Genomic DNA, 23,264 nt, shown 5'->3' on the forward strand with positions numbered 1-23,264 from the left:
CTATAAATAAACATAGCTCAGCTGGCGATGTCGCGCAGTTTACAATAACAATAACAATCGAGAAGAGTCTCAAGCGAGAAGCAAGACACAGATATATTTATATATACTTGTGTTTGCAGCACAGTTCTCTAGTCACAATTTCAATGTTGCACACATCATACAAAGTGCTTCGGCTGCTGTTGTTAGAATTCGTGCTCATTCCATTGGCTGTGGCACAAAACTATTGCGATCCGGCTTTGTGTCCGGGCGGATTGCATCATGTCGTTTGCGGCAACAGTGGCGTAAGTAACAAGCAACCAACAAGCAACAATTTCGAATGCACATGACTTATGGATAACCCCCAAAAATTGCATTATTAACTAAAGTCTGTCCCCCAGAGAGAGAAGCATGGCTAAAAGTTTATTGCCATTTTTGCAAAAGTCATTCCATTCCATTGCAATCTTCAGCCCTCCTTTCTTTTCTTTTGCTGTTGCAAATTATTGTTTGAGTAATGACCAAAGAGTGCATAAATATTTATTTACGTTTTTTCCAACAAAATGGCAAGCAACATATTTGCCAGATATTTATTTAAATTGTAAGTCAAAGTGTGCAAGCAAATAAATCTCTCTTCAGACTCAAAACTGAAAAATACTTTAAACCTCTTGCCACGTTCTGGATATTCCCTATTTTAAAACACACAAACTGCACAACGTCAGCGTCATTTACATATTTATTTATTTATAAGTTTTTCTTGTATTTTCGCTATACTCATTTTATTTTCATTTTCATTTGTTTTTGTTTCTGACCTGTTTATTTGATTGTATTGCTTTATTTATATTATTATTGTATATTTAAATATATACATATATATAATATTTCCAAAATACATGTTTATTTATACCATATATGTATATATTTTAATTTTATTTACATTCAATTTCACATATCTGATTTCTCCACCTACAGCAATTTGTGAGCGGTTGCAGCGGTGAATTTGTCCCGATCGATGCCCACATACCGCTTATACTCCAGCTCCACAATGAGAAGCGCAATCTAATCGCTGGCGGCGGTCTTTCTGGATTCCCCAGCGCTCTACATATGGCCACAATGAGCTGGGACTCGACTCTCGCCCAGATATCCGCCTATAATACGCTCCAATGTCGCCTCGCCCACGATGAATGCCGGAATACGCCAACCTATCGTTATTCCGGACAGAATCTGAGTATCCTCTACACCCGCAGCGGGGATATAGCCGATTTTCTGCGTCAAAGGATTGAGGCTTGGTTCGATGAATATCATTATGCGACGAGTGCCGATATGGAGGTATATAGACCAAGAGGAGGACCGTAAGTAGATATATAGATATAGATATAGATATAGATATAGATATAGATATAGATATAGATATAGATATAGATATAGATATAGATATAGATATAGATATAGATATAGATATAGATATAGATATAGATATAGATATAGATATAGATATAGATATAGATATAGATATAGATATAGATATAGATATAGATATAGATATAGATATAGATATAGATATAGATATAGATATAGATATAGATATAGATATAGATATAGATATAGATATAGATATAGATATAGATATAGATATAGATATAGATATAGATATAGATATAGATATAGATATAGATATAGATATAGATATAGATATAGATATAGATATAGATATAGATATAGATATAGATATAGATATAGATATAGATATAGATATAGATATAGATATAGATATAGATATAGATATAGATATAGATATAGATATAGATATAGATATAGATATAGATATAGATATAGATATAGATATAGATATAGATATAGATATAGATATAGATATAGATATAGATATAGATATAGATATAGATATAGATATAGATATAGATATAGATATAGATATAGATATAGATATAGATATAGATATAGATATAGATATAGATATAGATATAGATATAGATATAGATATAGATATAGATATAGATATAGATATAGATATAGATATAGATATAGATATAGATATAGATATAGATATAGATATAGATATAGATATAGATATAGATATAGATATAGATATAGTATATTCTACTCTTTTCAGAGCCATCGGACACTTTACCACCATGGTGAATGAGAGACAGAATCGCATTGGATGTACTATCACCCGATTTACAGACTCAAGTGGAGTGAGTGCCACATTACTGGCGTGTAACTATGCTGTCACAAATGTCCAGAACAATCCCATTTATCGGGCTGGACCACCTGCATCTGAGTGTATCAAGGGTCGCAATCCGAATTACACCAACTTGTGCGCGGATAATGAGGTCTACAGCTATAATACCTGGGCAGGTTAAACTATTATTAATATATATTGTAATTCTCACTCATTTGCCCCTGCACTCATTTCCCCAATAAAATACCGTTATCACTAAACCGCTATTTCTGTCCCAAACAGGGGAAGCAAATTGTCCTGAGCTTGGGTACTTTTGCGTACTTTGTAAATATCTCAAAAAGGATATTTCAATATCGTAAATAAAAGTACTTTCTTTTATCCGAAACTTGGTATGTTTCAATATTTGCTATAAAGGTAATTTTTGCTACAATTCATAAAGGATGCCTAAAAAATCCCACATTTTGTTGTAGGCATTTTTGTTAAGGAAATTGCATTAATATGCTATAAATGTGAAATAGCCAACAAAAACAATAACAAAAGCAAAGAAATGCGGATACAACAAGTAAAATAACTAGCTAAGGACTTTTATACCGCGACATTTCATCCCAAAAGTCCTTGTCTTTCTCAAATTATCCCAGAACTTGAAATTTTCGCACTAGCTGACTTAACGTTTTTTAGAAGTTCATGACGATTTCTAAAAACCAACTTAAAATAGCCGCATCGGGTGAAAATTTAGCAAATCATCTGGTGAAATACCAGGCGAACATAAATCAGCAGCAGGCAGAAATAAAAAAAAAACTTGCTTGCACAGTGGCGTCATCTATCGTACACAGCCACTACTACTGAATATGCAGTACCTTAAAGTATGCAACAAATATTAAATTTTTTAGTAATGCAATAGCGCGCCAATTTGAAATTTATAGCTTACCAATATTTCAGCTTGCTACTGATTTATGTTGGCCTGGTATTTCAACTGCTGACTTGGTGTTTTTTAGCAGTTGGAGACGATTGCGAATGGCCACTTGAAGCAGCCGAAACGGGTGAAAATTAAGCAAATCATTTCATAAATTACCAGGCGAACATAAATCAGCAGCAGGCAGAAATACAACAAATTCACTTGTCGAACTGGCGCAACCTTAAAGTATGCCACGAAAAATTTACTATTTTCGAAACATTTTTTGCGCGCAAATTTTAAATTCAAAATTTAAAACCAACTGACAAGTAATTCCGTTAAAATATTTAAACTACGAATGTTGTTGATTTAAAAAAAACGTTCGTTTCCAATAAATTTTTTGTAGCATACTTTAAGGGTGCAACATCGGCAATTTCCCGAAAATTTGCCATATCTCGGCCATATCCTGTCGGAATTTCAAAGGACACATATTGCTAGGATCGCAAGGACCAACTCCATCGATCGGCATCAAAATAATGCAGGATAATCTAAGGATCTAAAATTTTGGAATTTTGCAGTCCCTAATTTCAGGATATCTCAAGAACTACAAGGACGATTTCAATGTCCTTTGGCAGGATGATAGCTCTCATCAAAGGGCTTCGTTTGACACACAGGACCTGCAAGGATCAGAAAGGATAAGACTAGGATATACTAAATATTCTGTATTCAAAGTAGTGAATTTATCTCTGGTCCTGTAAGGATATTCGTCCTTTTTGATTGCACCAATCAGTTTGGCTTTATAAGTGCCATCCTTGTGCCAAAGGACATCCCGATCGTCCTTCAAATGGCTGAGAAATATGGCCAAAAAGCAAAAAAAAATTAAAAATTTTGAATTTTAACGGATTTTGTCGGTTACCTTTCAATTTAAAGTTTGAAATTGGCGCGCAATTATTTAATTCGTCATTTCGATAATAGACTCTAGAGGGCGCCACTGAGCTAGCAAGTTAATTTCTTTGCATTTCTGCTTGCTGCTGATTTATGTTCGCCTGGTAATTCACCAGATGATTTACCAATTTTCACCCTCTCCAGCTGCTTCAAGTGGACCGGTCACTGGATATCATCATAAACTGCTAAAAAACTACCAGGTCACCAGCTGAAATACCAGGCGAACATAAATCAGCAGCAAGCAGAAATACTCGCAAATTAGAAATTTGAAATTGGCGCACAAGTGCACTACTAAAAATATGTAATTTTCTGTTGCATACTTTAAGGTATCACATAGTCAGAAGTAGCGATATTGTACGATAGATGGCGCCACTGGGCAAGTAAGTGATTTTTTTACATTTTTGCTTGCTGCTGATTTATGTTCGCCTGGTATTTAGCAGTCGAATAGTCGTATATTTTTGCTGCCGCAACTTAAACTTTTAATAAAGTTAAATTTTCAAATTACCGCCAAAATATCAAATGCATTAAAACTGTCCAATTTTGTCATCATTTGGTTCTGAAACCAAATGAAATATTTTTTTTGGATTTTTTCTATATATCCTTTTTACTGTATTTATGGTTGTTAATGCTTTACTACTTACCATAAGATAATAACTAAGGATATATTTAAAATCCCTGAATGTCCCTTGGATATTTTGCAATAAAAGCCTATCCGTTGTATTTTGGATATTGTCTTCGCTAAAAAAGCATCGCTAATGCTATAAATTTCAGGATATTTGCTAATATAGTTTTCAAACCATTTTGGCGGTTTACAAATCAGCTTAGTGTTTAGATTGTATCGACTAAAAAGTCCTTTTAAACTTCCCAACATATTTAGTGTAATTCTTAGCTAAGAAATAATTTGTTTCAAAACCAAGTCCTTTTAAACTTCCCAACTTATTTGGAGTATTTCTTAGCTAAGAAAAAATTGGGTTCTAAAACCAAATTTATTGAGGATGGTGAAAACTCAATACAAATTTTACAAAATGTTGTATTACAATTTAATGATCGTGTGTTGGTGACTCCTTTGACTTGACGATACGAATGAAGATTGGTATATCCTCAATTTTGGTCGGATTTGTGGTCGAATGCGTAAATGGCTCGACACAATCATCCTTGAAATTGGACCATTTGCGTGACTTGATGAAATCGCGGAAGAGTGTCTTTCTTGAAGGAATACAGCGATCCAAATAGAAGCGCATACGCTGCCAGATGTGACCAGGATTCTGTTCGTCCTCCATCAACCAATAGCGGGGTATTAGCAAACACTGGACTGTGGTTCGTGCCATGAGAACGCGATGATCGTTCGTCTCGCCAACGCCGCAGAGGCCACCGAAGTACATGGATCCAATGTCTATAAAGTGTGTGGCATAGTTTTCATCTTTCTAAAAGAGAAACACATTGGAATGAATTATGAAATTGGCTAACATTGTTCAAGTTCGATTTAGTGTTGGATCGACTTATAAAGTAATCGATTAGTAGAACAATTTACCAGCGATCTGATCGATAACGATTTTGTTGACGCTGTTGTCGCAGAGCGCGTCGTAGCGGTAAATATCTCCGACTCCTCTGATTCGACTTCTTCCAACATTATTTGATTGGATTTGCTCGACTTTCGGGCCATAAATGAGATAGCTGCCTCTCGACCGTCGGCAAGCTGATTCACTAGACTCGAGGAGTAATAACGATTTATCATCGAACCGGAAATGCGAAATCCATCGTATTCATCCTCCGAAAAGTCCCCATAGAAGTCCTCGAATTGATCGATTGCTCGATAGCTCGATTTGCGCATATCCGCCTCTTGGGCATTGGCAATCGATTTGGTATAACGATGTCGATGAGGCATCGGTGGTGGCTCCTCTTCAACCGGTTTCGATTTCTGATTCAAGAACTCACAATGTGCTTCGATTTTCGAGAATTCCGCTTTGCGTTTCTGCATGGAGAAAACTAAGAATTTTACACATAATCCAGATAAACCTAGATAGACCTACCGCTTTCTTCTTATTGTGGCCGAGTTCATCGAGCGATGAGCTCGAACGCAAGATTTCTCGGACATCGAATGGTTCCGGTTTGTCGTCTTCCACATCGTTCTCGCTCTCGTCCTTCAACACCTCGGACAGCTCATACTGCAGTTCGCCCTTCACAGTGTTCACCTAAGTTAACGCAATTGTAAAGAGCAGATTAAGAATATATTAAAGTATGACCTACCTTCATGTGCAGACACTGCAGGAGCACACACTCGCCACTGAGCACAAAGTGCACATGATTTATGCTGTCCTTCTCCTCGGGATAAATTGTGCTCATCGGATCATACTGTCGTATCATTCCAAACTTACAAGCACTCACCACCTAAAGCGATGTTTATTTATCATTCATTCTTTAATTTCATTTAATTTTAATAATCACCTGAGCTTCGGTCATGAAGCGCAAATAGCTCAGCGAGGCAATTGCTTTCTTTTTCTCCAGCCAAACTTTCTTCACATACGGCATCAAAATGGTCTTGAAATTAACATCGTCGAGCACCAGAATTTCACAATTAGCTAGTAAATAATAATCTATAGCATTTTGTTATCATCATTATTTGCAACTCTACTTATGGCTGTGTATGTGTCCATTCGAAGACCTTTCTCCAAAAGTTCCACTTCCCCGATCCAATCGCCGGGACCACAAAAAACCTCGGGCTTCGATTCCATTTTTCGTGTAACCTAAGGAGCAGCACCAAAAGAAGTAAAAAGGCTACAGTCGAGTGTGCTCGACCGTGAGATACCCGGTAATATTTGTAAAGTATACCAAATTAATGGAAAATGGAAATAACGGAAAACTACCAAAAGTATATCAAAGGCTATATTTGGTATACTCGCTACCCATTGTGAATAAAAGCAAAATAGTGCAGTATTAATTTTAAAATATACTAAATTAGTATATCAGAAAATTACTGAAAATATACCGAATGTTTTATGTGGTATATTTATATAGTACTACATTCAAAATATACCAAAGAGTGCAAAATATACCAGATTGTCAGCCAAAGCATTTTAGAATCATAATAAGTAGGCGATTTTCCTATAATAAAGAGTTTCCTAAATAACTTCTACAATTTGTATTTGATAGCAACAAAATCAATCTTAAAAATTTAATTTATTATTGAATGTACTAAAAATCGCGACTCTAGCTTCAAAATTACGCTTTTTATTCGATATTTATCGATTTGCGGAGGCGTAAGTGGGCGCGGCAAAAATTTAGAACAAACCCAATATGCGTACAAACATAACAAGTGCTGTCGAAAAACAATTATATCTCTATCTCTTTTACTCTCTGAGATCTAGGAGTTTATACGAACGGACAGACAGACGGACGGACGGACGAATAGACATGGCTATATCGTCTCGGCTATTGACGTTGAAGAATATATAGCATACTTTTTGGGTTCACAGATGCCTCCTTCTGCCTATTACACACATTTCATAGTCACAAACCTATAATATCCTTTAGCTCTAATGGTAGCAGTATATATGACTTGAATTGACCCTTTTTCCCGATTTCCTTTTTATGTTTAACTCACCTTGTTCCACACCTTTCGGGACATCTCAATATCTCCGCTAACCACAAAATAAACGCAGATGGCCACATCGCCCTCTTTCATCAGGACACGACCCGCGGCAATCTGCATGAAGCGCAAATGCGGCACAAGACGAGCGCGAATTTTCTAACAAATGTGAATAGAATTCATATCGGATATATCTATTATATAGTTAAGAATCGTACCGGTGGCACTTGAGCAAAACTTCCCAGACCCGCAACGATAAGGCAGAGTTTCTTTCGCTCCTCGATGGTGCGTTTGTGATGCGCTGTGGCCAAAAGTCCTTTTTGCTATCGATCACGATATTTTTAATCGAGTGATCTGATTAGTGGTGAATACTTACTGCCATGGTGAGTATGCCAGTCTTGTGCTTCTTGCGCACCATCATTGCCACATTTTTGCGTACATTCAATGTGAAGCCGCCATCTTCGACCTCGGTAATCCACAGAGTGTTGGCCAATGCAATGCGAATGAGTTTCTTGAAACGCATCCTCGCATGCTTTCTACGCAGCGCTTCATCGCCCTCCTTGGTACGCTTCGACATTGTCTACAACAAGGGAAAACAAATTCTAGTGTATATTTTAGTGTTAGGTGTAAAGAGTTTCGTAAGGTTGTCTACTGACTTCCTATAAAGTTGTGAGTGCTGCCTACTAAGTTGAAGTTGAAGGAAGAATTCAATTTCCTATTTTAAATTTGCTTAACAAAAGCCACAATGATATGTATTTAGTATATAATATAAATATCGATCAATGATATATCGCAAGTGATAATGACTTTAAAGTTAGGAAAATCGATTCCACGCACATTTCTCAGTATCGAGTTTGATCAAGTTTCACTTTGGCGTTTTCAAAGCCACAAATGGACAAAAAAAATGGTAAATGGATAAGACGGTAAATTTTTTTATTATGCAAACTTTTACCACCAAATTATCAAGAAGAGAACGATTAAGATCAACAAATAAAATTGAAGCAGAATGATTTTTAAAAACCAGTGTCGCTTCGCACGCATTTGTATTTTTTACATTTTTGCTGTGTTGAGCTCCGTTTCGATTCACCTCGATAAATTATCGCGTAAAAATAGATCGAAAATGTGTGTTCGATATTTGTACGTTTGTGTTCGATATTTTCGCACAGCTCACGAACGTAGTTTTCTACCAAGTTTTTTTTAATGGGTTTTTACAAGGAGTAAATTTGAAATAAATTGAAAAAAAAACCCAAGAAGAACCGAGTTTTTGTTGTTGTGATCAGTGACAGTGAGTGGAAACAATAAAGAAGAACTTTCAAAACTAAAGTACCAAAGTGTTTAAATATTTATTCTGTTTGTGTGGTGTAATACTTAAATGTAGTATAACTAACTGCTTCAATATTTCGAAATCAACAACAAAATGCTCCAAACTAAAAAGAATTCGTCAGGCAGCTTAAGTCTTCCCAAAATTCAGACAGCCAATGATTAAAGCTGCCACAGCTGGTGGCATGCGTAGCAAGAGCTAAAGAGGCATGAAAAGAATCTACACGACAGACAGAGAGAGAGAGAGACAAGACACGACCTGGAATAACAATGTAATCAAGGCAAGGTAATCATTTCAATCAAGGCAAAGTCGTATGCTACATAGCATAGCACTTAGTCTGACCACTCAACGGTTTGCCCCTTTGCCTTTGACAACGTCAAATTCACCACGCTCGCTTGCTCTCTCTCTAACTCACCATGCGCTCAATTTACCCCAACAGCGCTGCACAAAAGTGCGAGGCGAGCTTTTGGGACAACCAACAGGGGTGAGTTTCTCAGCTGTGTGTTGAGTGTGCAGCGCGTGTGTTGAGTGAAAGAGCAAGAAGACGGAAAAGAGAGCGCTCACCAAGAGAGACAGAGAGCGAGTTTTCACTCGAAGGGTGGCCAAGCTGTTGAGTTGAGCTGTTCATTTGGATGCTTAGCAATGTCGCTGTAATTTCGCCAGCGACAGTTCATTACGGTTTTCGTTTTCAAGGATATGCGATGCCCACGCTCTGGCCGCTCGCAAAAATAAAACACACACAACTCGCTTTCGATTTCGTCGCCGTTTCAATTTGTCGTCTTTCTTCAGCGTGCGTTCGCGTTTCACATTTTTTTTTATTGTTTGTGCTTTGATTTTGTAGTTGAAACTTAAAAGAGTGTTTTAGTTTATTATATTTTTATTACAGTGTGTGTTGCCACAAAGGTAAAACAAACATTTCTCTACTAAAAAAAAAATGGACAATAGTGTTGTGCATACTCGAAATAAAACTGCGGCTAAATAAAGTTGAAACTATATTTTTTTTTGCATTCATTTTTTGAAAGTGTGTTTGTTGTTCACTTTTTTGTGTTTATTTTGGAACACAGCAGCAGCAGCAAGCAAACAAGTGTGAATAAGAATAAATAAAGCTGCCAGAGGAGCAGAAGCAGCAACAGAAACAGCAGCCACAACAGAATGAGGATTAAAAACCATAAATCGAAACTAACAAAAGCAAACTAATCGCATTATCGGAATATGTTCGCAACACGCTCAATTTAAGCTAGACAACAGAGAGAAAGAAAGAGAGAGGGAGAGAGGTTTGAGGTGAGTTTGCAATTAAATCAAAAACTAAATGTGCATCAAAAAATTACAAAAATAATAAAAGAAGAAGAGAGAGAGAGAGAGAACAACAATTGCACAGTTTGTGTGCAATTGTGCAGTTGATCCACTTGCTGGCATCCTTGCTGCTTCCTTTTCCGCTCCGCTTTCCGCTTTTCGTTACTCGCACATTTCCTTTTTGCTCCCATGCAGCGCATCTATTACGCTTTTTTTTGCTTTTCTTCAGTGTTTTTTTCCGGATATTTAACCTGTTTGGATCACCTGCAATATTTATGCAGATTCGCCTCGTTCAACGGCAAATGCAATTTATGGCAAATCGCACATAAATCCATCGCTTCCACAATCTATAAATCAAGTGGGCTTTCCCCTCCCTCCTCTTCCCTCCCCTCCCTTCGCATTATATTTTCTCATTTTTTTTTCGCAAATTTTCCCATGTTGACGTCAAGGTTGGTGAGTTCAATTAAGTGTGAAATTAACTGAAGCCGAGGCTGAACTGCGTTATCGGCATCGCCATCGCAATCAACAATCGCAATCGCAATCGACAAGTTGGCAGCCCCGCTATTTTCTAAAACTACACGCACGGTCTTTAATAGAGAGAGCGTTCGCAGTGTTGCCAACTGCACTTAATTACGCCTAGTTGGCAACGCTGTGAACTTGCAATTACTTAACTGGTGATTAAATGCAGCTTGCGAATCTTAACCGCAAGTTAAACTGCGGTTCACCAACTTCATTTGCAGTTGGGGAGAACTATTAATTAAGCCTAATCAAATTTATTGACTACACAGAACACACAAAGGTTCGACAATCAAGATTTTGATTTTGGTGCTTTAAGAATATGAAAATCTTAAGGTTAGAAAACACAATTTGAGTTAAGGAACCTTTAATATAAGAAACAAGTTCTTATTAAAAAGAAGTGTATAGTTTTAAGACCAAATATCTTATTATCAAATAATAAAATTGCAGTTGAAGAGAACTATTAATTAAAACTAATCAAATTTATTAACTACACACAAAGCAAAAAGGTTCGAAAATCAAGATTTTAGTTTAGATACTGAGAATTTAAAAATTTTAATGTTAGAAACAACATCTTGATTTGAAGAATATTTAATACAAGAAACAAGTTCTTATTAAGAAGAAGTGTAAAAATCCTATAGTTTTAAGACCAAAAATCTTATCAAAATCAAGATTACTATGAATTTTGGTCTTGAAAGTGCTTTAAAAATATGAAAATCTGAATGTTAGAAGACGTTTTAAGAATATTTAATATAACACCCAAGTTCTTATTTAAAAGAAGTGTAAAAATCTTATTGTTTTAAGACCAAATATCGTATTATAAGATAAAAAAAAAATATTTTACTATATTTCATTGTTCGTTTTTTAAGATTTATTAATTACTTTACCATTTGGTAATTTAATTAGTGACACATTTAGTTGTTCAGTTGTATGTTGAAATATTTATTATCGTTTCTCTTCTGTAATGCAATTGAGAATGTTTCGCGACAGTTCAACTAACTATAAACAATAACTATAAACGAAAACACTCAAATGTTAATAAAAAACTTTAAGGATTTTCGATGGACTGCAGACTGCAGCCCAAATCTCGAATTTTTGGGATTATTAAAAAAATTTGGCATTTTTTAGACTTTATTTTTAGAATTTGTTCTTCAAGTGGTCTGATTTGAAGCACACAATTTTTAAGACGAATGTTCTTGATTTACGAACTTGACTTTTTTCCATTAAACTGTCAATTTATACGATTTAACATATAAACACACAAAAGTGAATGTTAATATATGCAGTAGATGAGGCTTGAAGTTGAGATTCTTTAATAGTTAAAAACTATAAAATATTAATTGATTTACCAATTTAATTGCCCAGCATTTTGATGTGAGAAAAATAAGTAAATTTCAACTTGAATTCTTATTAGCAATACCAAAAGCTGAAAAGTTGAAAAGGATTTGTTAAGCACAGCATCATCATAACCGTTGTCAGCCTCAGCTTTATGGGAGAACATTTCAAAATGCTTTAATGGTCTTGAACTTTGGCAAAGTTTTCCGCAGTTTTCTTCAGCTGACCGAAACGAATCGAATCGATTTGAATCGAGCCACAAGTTAAATTGCATGTCAAAAGCTGTCTTTAAGCTAAGCATATTAATCCAATTATAAAATGAATAACGCTATGGCTCATTTAATCGCTTCGCTCATCTTCTTCATTCGCAACCAAAGCGAGAATCCTTTCCAATCGAATTACTTCAATTCCTCCTTGTTCTTTTTCCAAGCAAAAGAGACAAACAGAGGCTCATTAGGTTTAACGATTAAATCGCTTCTTTTTTTTTAATAACATTTGGGTTTTGCTATTAAGCCAATTGAAGTCATCAATTGAGACAAGCCAAAGAAAATCGCGTTCGCATTCATAGAAATTGTGTGGGGATAAACGCATCCAAAGTTTCTCAGTTTTGTTTCTGCGTGGGATTTTTTTTATCATTTGTTTTGACTTCGCTTTATCTTTCTCTTGCTATTTGTCTATCTTTGTCTATTTATTTTTTGAACATTCTTGGTGAATTGTTTGGTTCGCCAACGTGTTCCCCAATAGAATTAAATAGCTTTCACAAACTTTAATTTGTTTTAACTTTTTTGAACAAACGTTTTTACCTTGACTCATCCACAACTACAACTTGAAAAAAACTATTTCATTTTGCGATGCGATGCGTCCACCAAACTCGACTAGTTGCATTACCTGTATTAAACTACTTGCGACTTCTATCATTGACCTCGTTGTGGGAGTGAAAATGAGAGAAGTTTCCCCAATGAACCTGAAGTTTAAGGATAAAAAAGAATCTTGGACGTTAAGTAAAATAAAGTGTGAAATACAAAAGTTTTGCAATGAGATAACAAGAAATAAAATACATATAGAATGGAACGAATGAAATTTAAAGATCTAAAATACATATAGAATGGAACAAATGAAAATTTAAAGATCTTTACGTTTTAAATATTTGTCGATGTGTCTTCAAAATAAATAAATAACGATGATTGAACAATATTCAAATAGTCAAGAAGAGAATTGACTTCAAATTTCATTTGAGCACTTCAAAGAGTTTCAAGATACGTGATGGAATACAACAGAAAAAAAAACATCCCCTTACCAAAGTTTAGGAAAATGATAATGCAACGAATAGGGAGACTAACTTCTAGCTAAAAAACTTTCTGTTTTATTACACATTTGGGGATAAAAGGGAGCGAGCGTCGTCGTTAAGCGCAATAACTCCATAAAAATCAAGCAAAAAATAATAATAAAAACGAAATAATAAAGGATGTCATAAAATGAATTATTCAACTGACAAATTCCGAATTACGATAGCATTATAGTTGCTGTCAACAGATCAATGTGCAAAGGCTTCTCCCCTTTTCTATTCTTTTTTGGTTGCTTTGTAATCCATTTAGGTAAGACGGAGATTATAAAATTGCTGGAATTACACAATACACAGAGACAGAGAGGAGTCCGGAAAATGCCAACACGAAGACATGATAAGTACATCGTACTTACATGCGAATGGATATACGTATCAAGTATACGACAGCGTGCATGTATGTGAGAAGCAATTACATATGAGAAGAGAGTCGAGCATAGCTTCAAACAAAAAACAAAGAAAAAGCAGTAAGGGAGAGGGAAGGGGTAACAACAACAACAACAAGCCAGAAAAAGTGCTCGAAGGGAGTCGAAGGGAAAAAGTTGTTCCTAGGTCCGTGCTAAGCTACCGAAAATGTCAAGCGGTTGAAGAAGTTTCTAATCTGTGAGAGAGACTCTGAACTCTGAGTCATACGCAAAGTAGAAGAATTTGATGTAATGAGCGCACACACACACACACACAGCAGGAGGGAGGCAGGGGGTGTGGGGGACTCTGTGTGTGGGGACCAAGGGTTGCTTGGTTGGGGCAAAGCCCCAAAAAGCAAAAAAAAAAAAGGAGGAAAAAAAGATGAAAATGTGTACAAGACTTACTCGTAATGCGTAGAAAACAAAACAAAGCACGTTTTGCACTCAATGGGGCACAGCAGGTGCAGCACTAACCCAGGCCCGTCCTCCCCCAGGGGAGGGGTAGGGGGAAGGGGAGGTGGCACAGTCAGATCCCTGGATTTCACGGGGTTAGACGCAGCGTTAAGCGTTAAGAGCTAGTTAGTCAAAGTCAGGTAGAAGTAGCAGAAGAACGAAACAGAACAACAAGAACAAGAACAAGAGAACAACACGAAGAAGAAGAAGAAGAACAAGCAGTAAGAACAAGCAAGAAGAAGAAGCGGCAGATGATGAAGAACAACAAGCGAATACCTGATGATAATGACCATGCCGATGATGATGATGATGATGATGTTAATGGAAAGGGGAATGCTAAACTGGGTAAATAAAAGAAAGCGCCGCAAAAGACGTGACACAGTCTGCAGCTGGGAGTCAGTTGCTAATGTTCCGCTGTTGCTGTTGCTGTTTATTCCTTTAAAGGCCAACATCATGATGACCACGCGAATGCTGATGATGATGATGATGATGATAGGGATGGTGGATGGAGGATGGGGGGATGGTTATGATGATGACTGCGAGCGAGAGAATTTCATAAAATGAAAATTTTTGCTATATAACATAGTAGAGAAGCCGCCAAGTCGCCTCTGCGTTTTGCCATCAAGCTCATTTGACTTTTATTGCCGCTGTGAGTGCCACGCCGTGTATGTGTATGTGTGTGTGTGTGTCGGTGTGTAAGTGTGTGGGTTATGAGAAAATCCTGGCTGTTGTCCTTTAAGTGCAATTAGAATACGCAAAAAGCTTTAAGCCTTCCTTCCTTCCTTCCTTCTGCCTGTCTGTCGTGTGTTGTTCACATTGTTATCGTGTTGTCTCTCTCTCTAAAGCAAATAGTTGTTGCCTTTTAAATTCAGCTGACTTTTCATCCTACTTCTCTTTCTTACTCTTCCTCTTCCTTGTTGTTGTTGTTGCTGTTGTAGTTCATCATTTTGTGTGATTTGGCAAAAAAAATCAAATGTCAACAAGCAGGCAAGAAAAAGGGATGCGTACTGAACACACACACACACACTTACACACACACACACAACAGCAGCAGAGAAAACTTTGACAGAAATCAAAACCAAAATGAAACAACGCAAACGACACAGAAACCAACACAAAAAAAAAATCGGAAAAAAATAACAAAAAAGGCATCAGATGAGTGGAAGCTGAAGAAACAAAAACAACAACACGAAGTGACAACAACAACAATGAAGCGAGCGAATAAAAACAACAACAGCAAGAATAACAAGAGCAACAACAACAACAACTTCACTAATATAATATTTATTACGGTGATTATGTCGTGAGCCAAGGGCAAACAGCAAACGCCCACCACGACAAAAACCCAAACCGAAAGCCAAAGCCAAACCCACCACCCCACCTACTCACCACACACACACACACACACTCACACATAGAGAGCAAACGCAGCAAAGTCAATGGCAAAGTGGAATTCGAAGGAAAGCAGCAGAGCGAAAAAGAGCGAGAGAGGGAAAAATGTAATAAGCAAGAGAACATTGAGCAAGTGTGAGAGAGCGCGTGTAGAGCGGGGGGGTGGGAGGCGGGGGGAAGGGCAGCCCAGCCGCACATAAACTATGATGGACAAAGACAAAGATGGAGATGAAGACAAAGCTCAAGTCAAAGATGAAACTGTGGCTCAGCGAGACAGCGAAAGCGCGATGAAGATGGAGGCGGGAGACGGGAGATGGAAGATGGGAGATGGAAGACAAAGTTAGCAAAAGGCTAAGGCTAAGCTATCGCCGTAGGAATCAACTTTAATTTCTTTTATTCAGCTGTATTACGCCAATAAAAACTCGCTTTTAAATGGACTTTCTTGATAACTTATCGGTGCACAAGTCGTAGTTCTATCCTGCCCTCCTTCCCCCTTTAGTCCCCTTTCCTCTCTACACTTCACTCCTTTTATCCATTTTCAACTTTGTCCCCTCGATTTGCAGCTCAGCATCTAGTTACTATTGACAATGTCCGGGTTTGTTCTTCCAACTTCCATCTTCCAACTTCGTCCATCATTCTTTGAAGTCGTCAAGTGTCAGTCAAGTTGTGTTAATTCCTGTGACCCAATTCGCAATTCTCAATTCCCCAGAGTCAAGCAGACAACTAAAGAGCCTTACGCTTTTCAGGTAAAATGGCCGAACTCAAGCAACTTGACCGGACCCAACCCCAAAACTCAATTAATACTGCACAACTTACAACATTAACTATTCGATGTACTTAAGTGCAGCACAGCTCTGCACAGTAATGAGATACTAAAAGCTAAAGGAAATCAAAGAAAATACACAAATACTGAGATCAAAGCTCTAAAAAAAGGAATTGTTTAATCGGAAGAGAAGAAGAAGAATTCTTAAGGATAAAAAGAAGATTAATAGAGAGAAAAAAGTGTGATGCTTTGAAATATATAATAAGTTAGATTTATGTTGATAAATAAGAAAATTTTCAAATATGAAAAACCAAAAATAAAAATTCTTAACTAAATAAAAGCTTATACATTTTAAGTATCAAAAGAGTATTAAAACTCTTCCACACAAAAATCTTTAAGCACATAAACTCACATTCCTTGCATTTAATATTATACTCATCATTTGAAATAATTTATCATCAATAAGAGGCCAATTGAAAAGTTCCCGGCTTACCACAGTAAAACACTTTTATTTAAAAAAAAATTGTTTTCTCTATTCAACATTAATCCATTCACTTGTTGATACCATTTTTGTAGTACTATTTGCCCTGTGCTTTAAAATACGCCTCAATTTTACCGATCACCTCATCATTCGATGTCTTTTAAAGGTTAGAACTAACCAAAAATCATAAGGATTTGATTCAGGGCGGAAACTTTTCAATTGGCCTGTTTTTTATGATTGATTATTTTCAATCAATGAGTGACTAATATTTAAAAAAAAAAAGAATGTGAGTTTATGAGCTTAAAAGTTCAAGTCAAAGCATTCAATTTTTTCAAAGCCATAAAAATACGTAAATCCTTTAAATTAATTTAAGTGAATAAGAAGAATTTAATCAAATACCCAATCGAAGTCTGAAGGTCTTTTAAAGGAATTTAAGCGAATAATCCATTTAAGTTCGAAAGTCATTTAAAAGAATTAATGCGAATAACCCGTCGAATCATAAAGTATAGCACTTTAATAGAATTTAAGCAATCAACCCATCGAAGTCTGAAGGTCTCTTAAAAGAATTTAGGCGAATAACCCATCGAATCCCGAAAGTCCTTTAATGGAATTTCAGCGAATACCTGCCATGAAAATCGCAATCTGTGAATGTAATCAAATCCCATTTATGTGCAAACCAGTTGCAATTGATATCAAGTCATGTCAACTCTTCTTTCTCTAATTGCAGTTACGTAGACAAAACCAAACCCACACACAAAGTAAGGGAGGACAAAAAAAAAAGCCAGCAAAGCCGATCAATTGCAAAACGCTGCCCGGGAGGAGGGTGGAGAGAGGTGGGGAGAGGGGAGAAAAGAGGCGAAGAGAGTTCATTTGTTTGAAATACAATGAAGGTTTCGGATTACCATACCAGACCAGAATATCAAAGTCACGTCATCCCGTGCAAAGGATGAGGCGTTCAAGAGTTAATAGCGCATCATTAGCATCAGCATCAATCGCGGCCCAAACGCAGCTCTCACAGCTCTCCCACCGCCATCATCCAGAGACAACAACAACAACAACGACAACAACAACAACAACAGCAACAACAACAAGAAGGCAGCATCAACATCGAAACGAACTTCGATTGACTGAATTGAGGAGATTGCGGAGACTGAGAGAGAGCAAGAGAGAAAGTCAAGGTCTCAATCTGATTCGATTGCTTGCGGTTGTCGCTGTGATTGGACAACGTTTTGCTTTGGGTAAGTGTTGTGTGGCACCGCCTAACGCTAGATGGCGCCAGCGGCCAGCATCTAATTAGCAAACAGCAATCTCAATTTATTTCTTGCATAACTTTCCCCACTTTCCACATTTCTCGCATAACTTTGCAATTTATTGAGCGATTCTCTTGGAAGTTTACGGCACACTTCACCGAAAATTATTAAAGTTCATTTACTATATATAATATTCGAGGAAGTGTAATAAACTTCAAACACAGAAATATTCAAAAGACAAGTCTGTCAATAGTAGTTTTTCTTTCGTTGCTTAGCTGTCAACGTTTAGTCTATCAAATTCTTGTTTGTCACCCACAACTTTTTCGCATGTCACTCAAGAATTAAATGCCATGGTAATACAGAAATAGTTCGATTTTTGATGATGAAAAGTTTTCGGAATTTTCGCACTCAATGTTTCTTTCGATACGAGTATTTCAATTAGTCCGAGAGCAGAATGTGAAAAGTAAACTACTACTAAAAAAACAGAGAAGAGGAAATACAAATCCTTTTAGGTTGGGCGGGTAAACAAACCAAGTTTGAACTGAATTGAACTGAACTTCCTTTAGGCACAACAGAGACGACAGCAGCTGGAACATCAACGTCTGTGGCCATCGAACATAGTCGGAGCAATAATCACAACAATACGGAGAATAATTTCTATTTTGATGAGCATAATACGACAAAAACAATAACATTCATTCCTGTGGACACGTTGACCACAATTCCGGACGTTGGCCAGATGCCAGATGCAACAACAACAACAACAACAACTATAACAACAACAACAGGAAGCACAACAGCAGGAAGAACAACGGCACAAGTTGCACTGACATCGGAACAACCATCGATGAGAGACCAAACAATTGGAATTATCAATAGCAACAACAACAACAATAATCATCATCATCATAGCACAACAATTAAAAGTTCATTGGTCACGGGATTAGCGACAGCATCGTCATCATCAACATCATCATCATCATCCTCCTCATCCTCATCATCATCATCGTCGTCGACAACGACGAAAAGTGCTCGGAGCACAGCAAAGCAACCAAACGATTCAACAAAGTCACGCAATCATTGGGCATTTGGAGGCGCCCCCGATGCGGAACGTTCGCGGACATTTCGCAGCAAGTATCATCATGAGAACCACTACGGTCCCTTCTTCGAGGAACCCTCCACCCAAATTGATCCCGGCAAGACGCTGGTCGCCGCCGTGCATCTCTTCACCGAAGCCGTGCTCAATTGTCGCGTCGGCATGTTGAAGGACAAAACTGTGAGTTCCCCAACATTCTAACATTCGAATCTCAAACAAAACATAACAAAACTATATACGTATACGTATATACGTATAAAAAGTACTATCATCTCATTGTTATTTCAATAAAATAATAATAATATATTCGTAGCATACAAAAATATGAATAAAAAATAAAGTGTTCTAAAGTGAAAAGCTGAATCCCTATCAAATATACATATAGATATTATATAAGATTCTCTGACTCACCGTATTTCAAGATATTATGCTTTAGAACAGGAAATATGTTTTTTTAGACGCTTCACCTTAAAAAAAAAAATAGAAAAAAGAGTTAGAAAAAAAAAGATAAGGCAAAACATAAAATTTCTACTTTACAGAAAATACTTGTATAAAGTAAACAAGAAAGTTACATTCGAGTATGCTCGACTGTAAGATACCAGCTACCCACTTTGAATAAAATCAGCACGGAAAATATACTGAATATATCATAAAATACTAAAATATACCAAACGCTCTATTATACTACACTCAAAAGAACCGAAAACTATGTTCAATATGTATATATTTATAGTACTACATTCAAAATATACCATAGAGTATACCAAAAACAATTTCAAAATATACCAAATAACATATTTGGCTATATTACTACATACTACAGACAAAAAATACCATAGATTACAAAATATGTTAGATATTCACCGAAAGCTATATTTCGTATATTTTTAAAGTACTATTTTCAAAAAAGTTGTAAAACATATCAAATTATCAGCCTAAGCTGCAATTAATAAGTACAAGAGAATTTCTTGAATAACTTCTACAATTAATATCTGATCGCAATCAAATTTTCAGGAATCTTAAATAATATAGTTATTATTATATGTATGTACCAAATATCACTGCTATCGCAGGTATATTAGCTCAAAATGAAATTAATTATTTGAGCAGGAAATTTCTTTTCGTATTTCGAAATTGAAATTCTAGAAGTATACTTTATATACTTTTTTCTAAAGTTAAAAGTTAAATAAAGGATTAAGAAAGGAAATTTCTTTTCGTATTTAAAAATTAAAGTTCTAAAAGTATACTTTATATACTTTTTTCTAAAGTTTAAAGTTAAATGAATGAATGAAAATTTCTTTTTGTGTTTCAAATTTGAAATTCTAAAAGTATACTTTATATATTTTTTTCCAAAGGAAAAAAAGGAAAGGAAGTTTCATTTCGTACTGCAAAATTGAAATTCTTTACTTTACATAAAATATACGTTTTTTTTAGAAAGCACATATTTTGAAGAGGTCAGCGGCATTTGAGTTTAATTAAATCTCGCACTCTTTGCAGGTCATGTGGGTTAGAAGGACCACCGAGAAGGTCTCCCTGCTCACCGTTGGCAATGTGACGTACAGTGGAGATCCGCGCATTCGTGTCAAATTCCAATATCCAAACAATTGGCGTTTGCTCATCAATCCCACCCAGCGGGAAGATGCTGGCATCTATATGTGTCAGGTTTCAACGCATCCGCCGCGGGTCTTTACCACTAACCTCACCATATTGGGTAAGTTTTTGCCATCCACTTAAGGTTAAGGTTCACAAGCAAATTCGTTATTTATTTCCAAGAAAGAAAAATCTACTTTAGACGAATGAAAACATCAAAGGTTTTCAATGTTGTCTACAAATTAAGTACTTTAGAGTCTTGAAGTTCAACCTTTGATTAATATGATATATCTAGTTAATTGTACGATTTGAATTGAAGTTCTTCAGACGACAATAAAATATGATTGTGAGATCATTCCTATGACAACTATAGAATATTTAACCACAAGTTAAACTGTCTGTTAAACCTAACATATACTTTATTTAGAGCCACCGTTACGCATTATTGATGAACATGAACGAGGCGTCGGTGATCGGTATTATAAATCGGGCAGCACCGTCGATCTGCAGTGCCAAATCTCTCGAAATTTCTTTCAAAAGGAACGCAACAACATCTTCAAATCAACCGAATCGGGCAAACTGAACGATACGGGCAACGAGCTGAATCTGAATTTGAATTTGAATTTGATCAGCGATGCCAACCAAACGCATACGACTTTCACCAGCCAAGAGCTGGAGAAATACTTTACTAATTTTATTACCTGGGCCAAGGACGAGGAGCCACTTCAAGCACTGACCAATAGACGATCTAGGTAAAGTATTTTTTTTTATTTTTTATGCGAATTTCAAATTCAAAATGTGAAAATCAAAGTGTGTGAAAACATTGTAAACTAAAAACTCAGCTTCAATTTCTACCAGTCTAAGCTCTTACTTTCTTCAAACTATATCTTATCGAAATCTTCTTTATCCTTATAGCGTATCCGATAAATGGCTGACTAGCCGCATTTCCATACCAGAAGCCAAACTCTCAGACAGCGGCAATTATTCATGTTCACTCGGCAGACTTTTTACAGTCATTGTTCAAGTCCAAGTTCTTACAGGTAATAATACCCGATATATAGTTTATTTTTCAATTACTGAATAACCATCTATCTTTTTTTTTAGGGGAATTACCGGCTGCAGTGCAACATAATTTAGCTCGTAAATCTGGCAGCTGTTTGCTATTATCCTGGAGTCTTTTCATCATTGTGATTTGCTTCTACATGCTCAAAAATCATTCTTCGCAATTTCATTCGATCAAAATGTTGAGTGCTTAAGATAAGGAATTGCCAAAAAAAAAACATAATTGCCATAAAACAAAAAACAAAAAACATAAAACATTCTAATACAATTTTGTCAAACGCATTCGACATTGTCCAAAGCAGCATCTGATATTCGTATATACATCTTATTCAAGAACAAGAAAAAAACCAAAAAGAGAAGAAAACATCATAAAATGAAGAAACATATATACATAGGGATTTTCTATATCAATTTACACGACTTCCACATTCACATTTTGAATTCCTATAATAAAGTCCTTGAGTCAAGTCGCAAATTATTCTTTTGTCTTTAGTAGCAGAAATCCGTTTATAAAACAAAAAAACAAAAAACGAAAAAAAACACAAAACACACTTGACAAGAACTTGCCCAACTTTCTTATCTACCATATATGTTACTAATTATATTATAGAAAAATACAAGAACAACAACAAAATTAAGAAATTTGTATAAAAAAAAAACGAAAACAACAAAAAATATAAATGAGTTAAGATTTGTTATAACAGAACTATTCGGAATTTCGAAACTGAGGAATTCTCGAATTGATCTGATTCTGTTGGGTTCGATGTGTAAGTAAGAGTTAAACTATCACTTACATAAATTAAGCTATTATTTGAAGTATTTTTTAAGTAAAGTTTTTGTTTAGCTTTTTTTTTGTGTGATTTTTGGCCAGATTAGTATGTTTGTAAATATTGTAAAATGTCAAGACGTTAAGGCGATAAATAAAAATGTGTAAAACCTGTGTGTACTTTACATAATCCTAACATTTTAATCCTCATTCCACTAGCCCAAATTATATTTACAACAACAACAAGAACAACAAAAAACATATTATTGTATAGTTAAAATGAATTTTCAATTGATTTGTATACATCACTTAGTTAATGGTAACCATTACAAAAACAAAAACAAAAACAACAACCCAAAACCAAACAAAATATTGTTAAATTGCGGTAATTGTGAATTGTCATGATTGTCGTCATGCTATATTACAAGTAAATCAAAATACATACTTTCAAATATAAGAACCATTCAAATTGTTTCACTTTGTCTTCGCCTCCTTATGAAATATGCAATCCTCAAATCATAAACATCCCACAAAAAATAATAAAAAAAAACAAACTTTCATATTTGCCAACTTTTGTGGTCATCACTTTTACTGGCTGTGC

At 35.8% G+C, this 23,264-nt stretch overlaps 3 protein-coding genes and 1 long non-coding RNA gene across 5 annotated transcripts; 3 read left to right on the plus strand and 1 right to left on the minus strand.

The window, feature by feature from the left end:
- Positions 1 to 53: 53 nt before the first annotated feature.
- LOC133848317 (antigen 5 like allergen Cul n 1) lies at positions 54 to 2,436 on the plus strand. Its single transcript, XM_062283817.1, has 3 exons — positions 54 to 281; positions 946 to 1,325; positions 2,105 to 2,436. The coding sequence occupies exons 1-3, from the start codon at positions 144 to 146 to the stop codon at positions 2,355 to 2,357; spliced, it is 771 nt and encodes a 256-aa protein (XP_062139801.1). The 5' UTR covers positions 54 to 143; the 3' UTR covers positions 2,358 to 2,436.
- Positions 2,437 to 4,985: 2,549 nt separating this feature from the next.
- Positions 4,986 to 8,263, minus strand: LOC133848586 (uncharacterized). Of its 2 annotated transcripts, none has more exons than XM_062284214.1 (9): positions 7,976 to 8,263; positions 7,818 to 7,922; positions 7,615 to 7,758; positions 6,646 to 6,757; positions 6,459 to 6,592; positions 6,261 to 6,401; positions 6,044 to 6,205; positions 5,545 to 5,985; positions 4,986 to 5,437 (listed from the first exon to the last, which is right to left on the minus strand). In XM_062284214.1, exons 1-9 carry the CDS (start codon positions 8,174 to 8,176, stop codon positions 5,054 to 5,056), a joined length of 1,824 nt encoding a protein of 607 aa, XP_062140198.1. In that variant the 5' UTR covers positions 8,177 to 8,263; the 3' UTR covers positions 4,986 to 5,053. The 2 variants fall into 2 exon arrangements, with proteins under 2 accessions (XP_062140198.1, XP_062140199.1); XM_062284215.1 differs by having other exon boundaries at positions 5,257 to 5,433.
- A 1,435-nt stretch (positions 8,264 to 9,698) lies between these two features.
- On the plus strand, positions 9,699 to 10,279 carry LOC133849141 (uncharacterized). Its single transcript, XR_009895330.1, has 2 exons — positions 9,699 to 9,823; positions 9,998 to 10,279. It is a non-coding gene; the product is annotated as an uncharacterized LOC133849141 (long non-coding RNA).
- A 7,334-nt stretch (positions 10,280 to 17,613) lies between these two features.
- On the plus strand, positions 17,614 to 23,132 carry LOC133848603 (uncharacterized). The gene is made up of 6 exons (XM_062284235.1): positions 17,614 to 18,137; positions 18,716 to 19,425; positions 20,743 to 20,956; positions 21,263 to 21,587; positions 21,751 to 21,875; positions 21,940 to 23,132. The coding sequence occupies exons 1-6, from the start codon at positions 17,846 to 17,848 to the stop codon at positions 22,089 to 22,091; spliced, it is 1,818 nt and encodes a 605-aa protein (XP_062140219.1). The 5' UTR covers positions 17,614 to 17,845; the 3' UTR covers positions 22,092 to 23,132.
- The last annotated feature ends 132 nt before the right edge of the window (positions 23,133 to 23,264 follow it).

This window comes from Drosophila sulfurigaster, chromosome X (assembly GCF_023558435.1).
Source record: "Drosophila sulfurigaster albostrigata strain 15112-1811.04 chromosome X, ASM2355843v2, whole genome shotgun sequence".
Taxonomy (NCBI): domain Eukaryota; kingdom Metazoa; phylum Arthropoda; class Insecta; order Diptera; family Drosophilidae; genus Drosophila; species Drosophila sulfurigaster.

Excerpts from the sequence above, each read along its gene's own strand:
- LOC133848317 (XM_062283817.1), top strand. The coding sequence starts at position 144 with ATGTTGCACACATCATACAAAGTGCTTCGGCTGCTGTTGTTAGAATTC. Across the intron at positions 282-945 it reads TCGTTTGCGGCAACAGTGGC|CAATTTGTGAGCGGTTGCAG; the intron begins GTAAGTAACAAG and ends CTCCACCTACAG. Across the intron at positions 1,326-2,104 it reads TATAGACCAAGAGGAGGACC|AGCCATCGGACACTTTACCA; the intron begins GTAAGTAGATAT and ends TACTCTTTTCAG.
- LOC133848586 (XM_062284214.1), bottom strand. The coding sequence starts at position 8,176 with ATGTCGAAGCGTACCAAGGAGGGCGATGAAGCGCTGCGTAGAAAGCAT. Across the intron at positions 7,759-7,817 it reads GTTTTGCTCAAGTGCCACCG|AAAATTCGCGCTCGTCTTGT; the intron begins GTACGATTCTTA and ends CACATTTGTTAG. Across the intron at positions 6,402-6,458 it reads GCTTCATGACCGAAGCTCAG|GTGGTGAGTGCTTGTAAGTT; the intron begins GTGATTATTAAA and ends ACATCGCTTTAG.
- LOC133848603 (XM_062284235.1), top strand. The coding sequence starts at position 17,846 with ATGAGGCGTTCAAGAGTTAATAGCGCATCATTAGCATCAGCATCAATC. Across the intron at positions 18,138-18,715 it reads TGGACAACGTTTTGCTTTGG|GCACAACAGAGACGACAGCA; the intron begins GTAAGTGTTGTG and ends AACTTCCTTTAG. Across the intron at positions 21,588-21,750 it reads CTGACCAATAGACGATCTAG|CGTATCCGATAAATGGCTGA; the intron begins GTAAAGTATTTT and ends TTATCCTTATAG.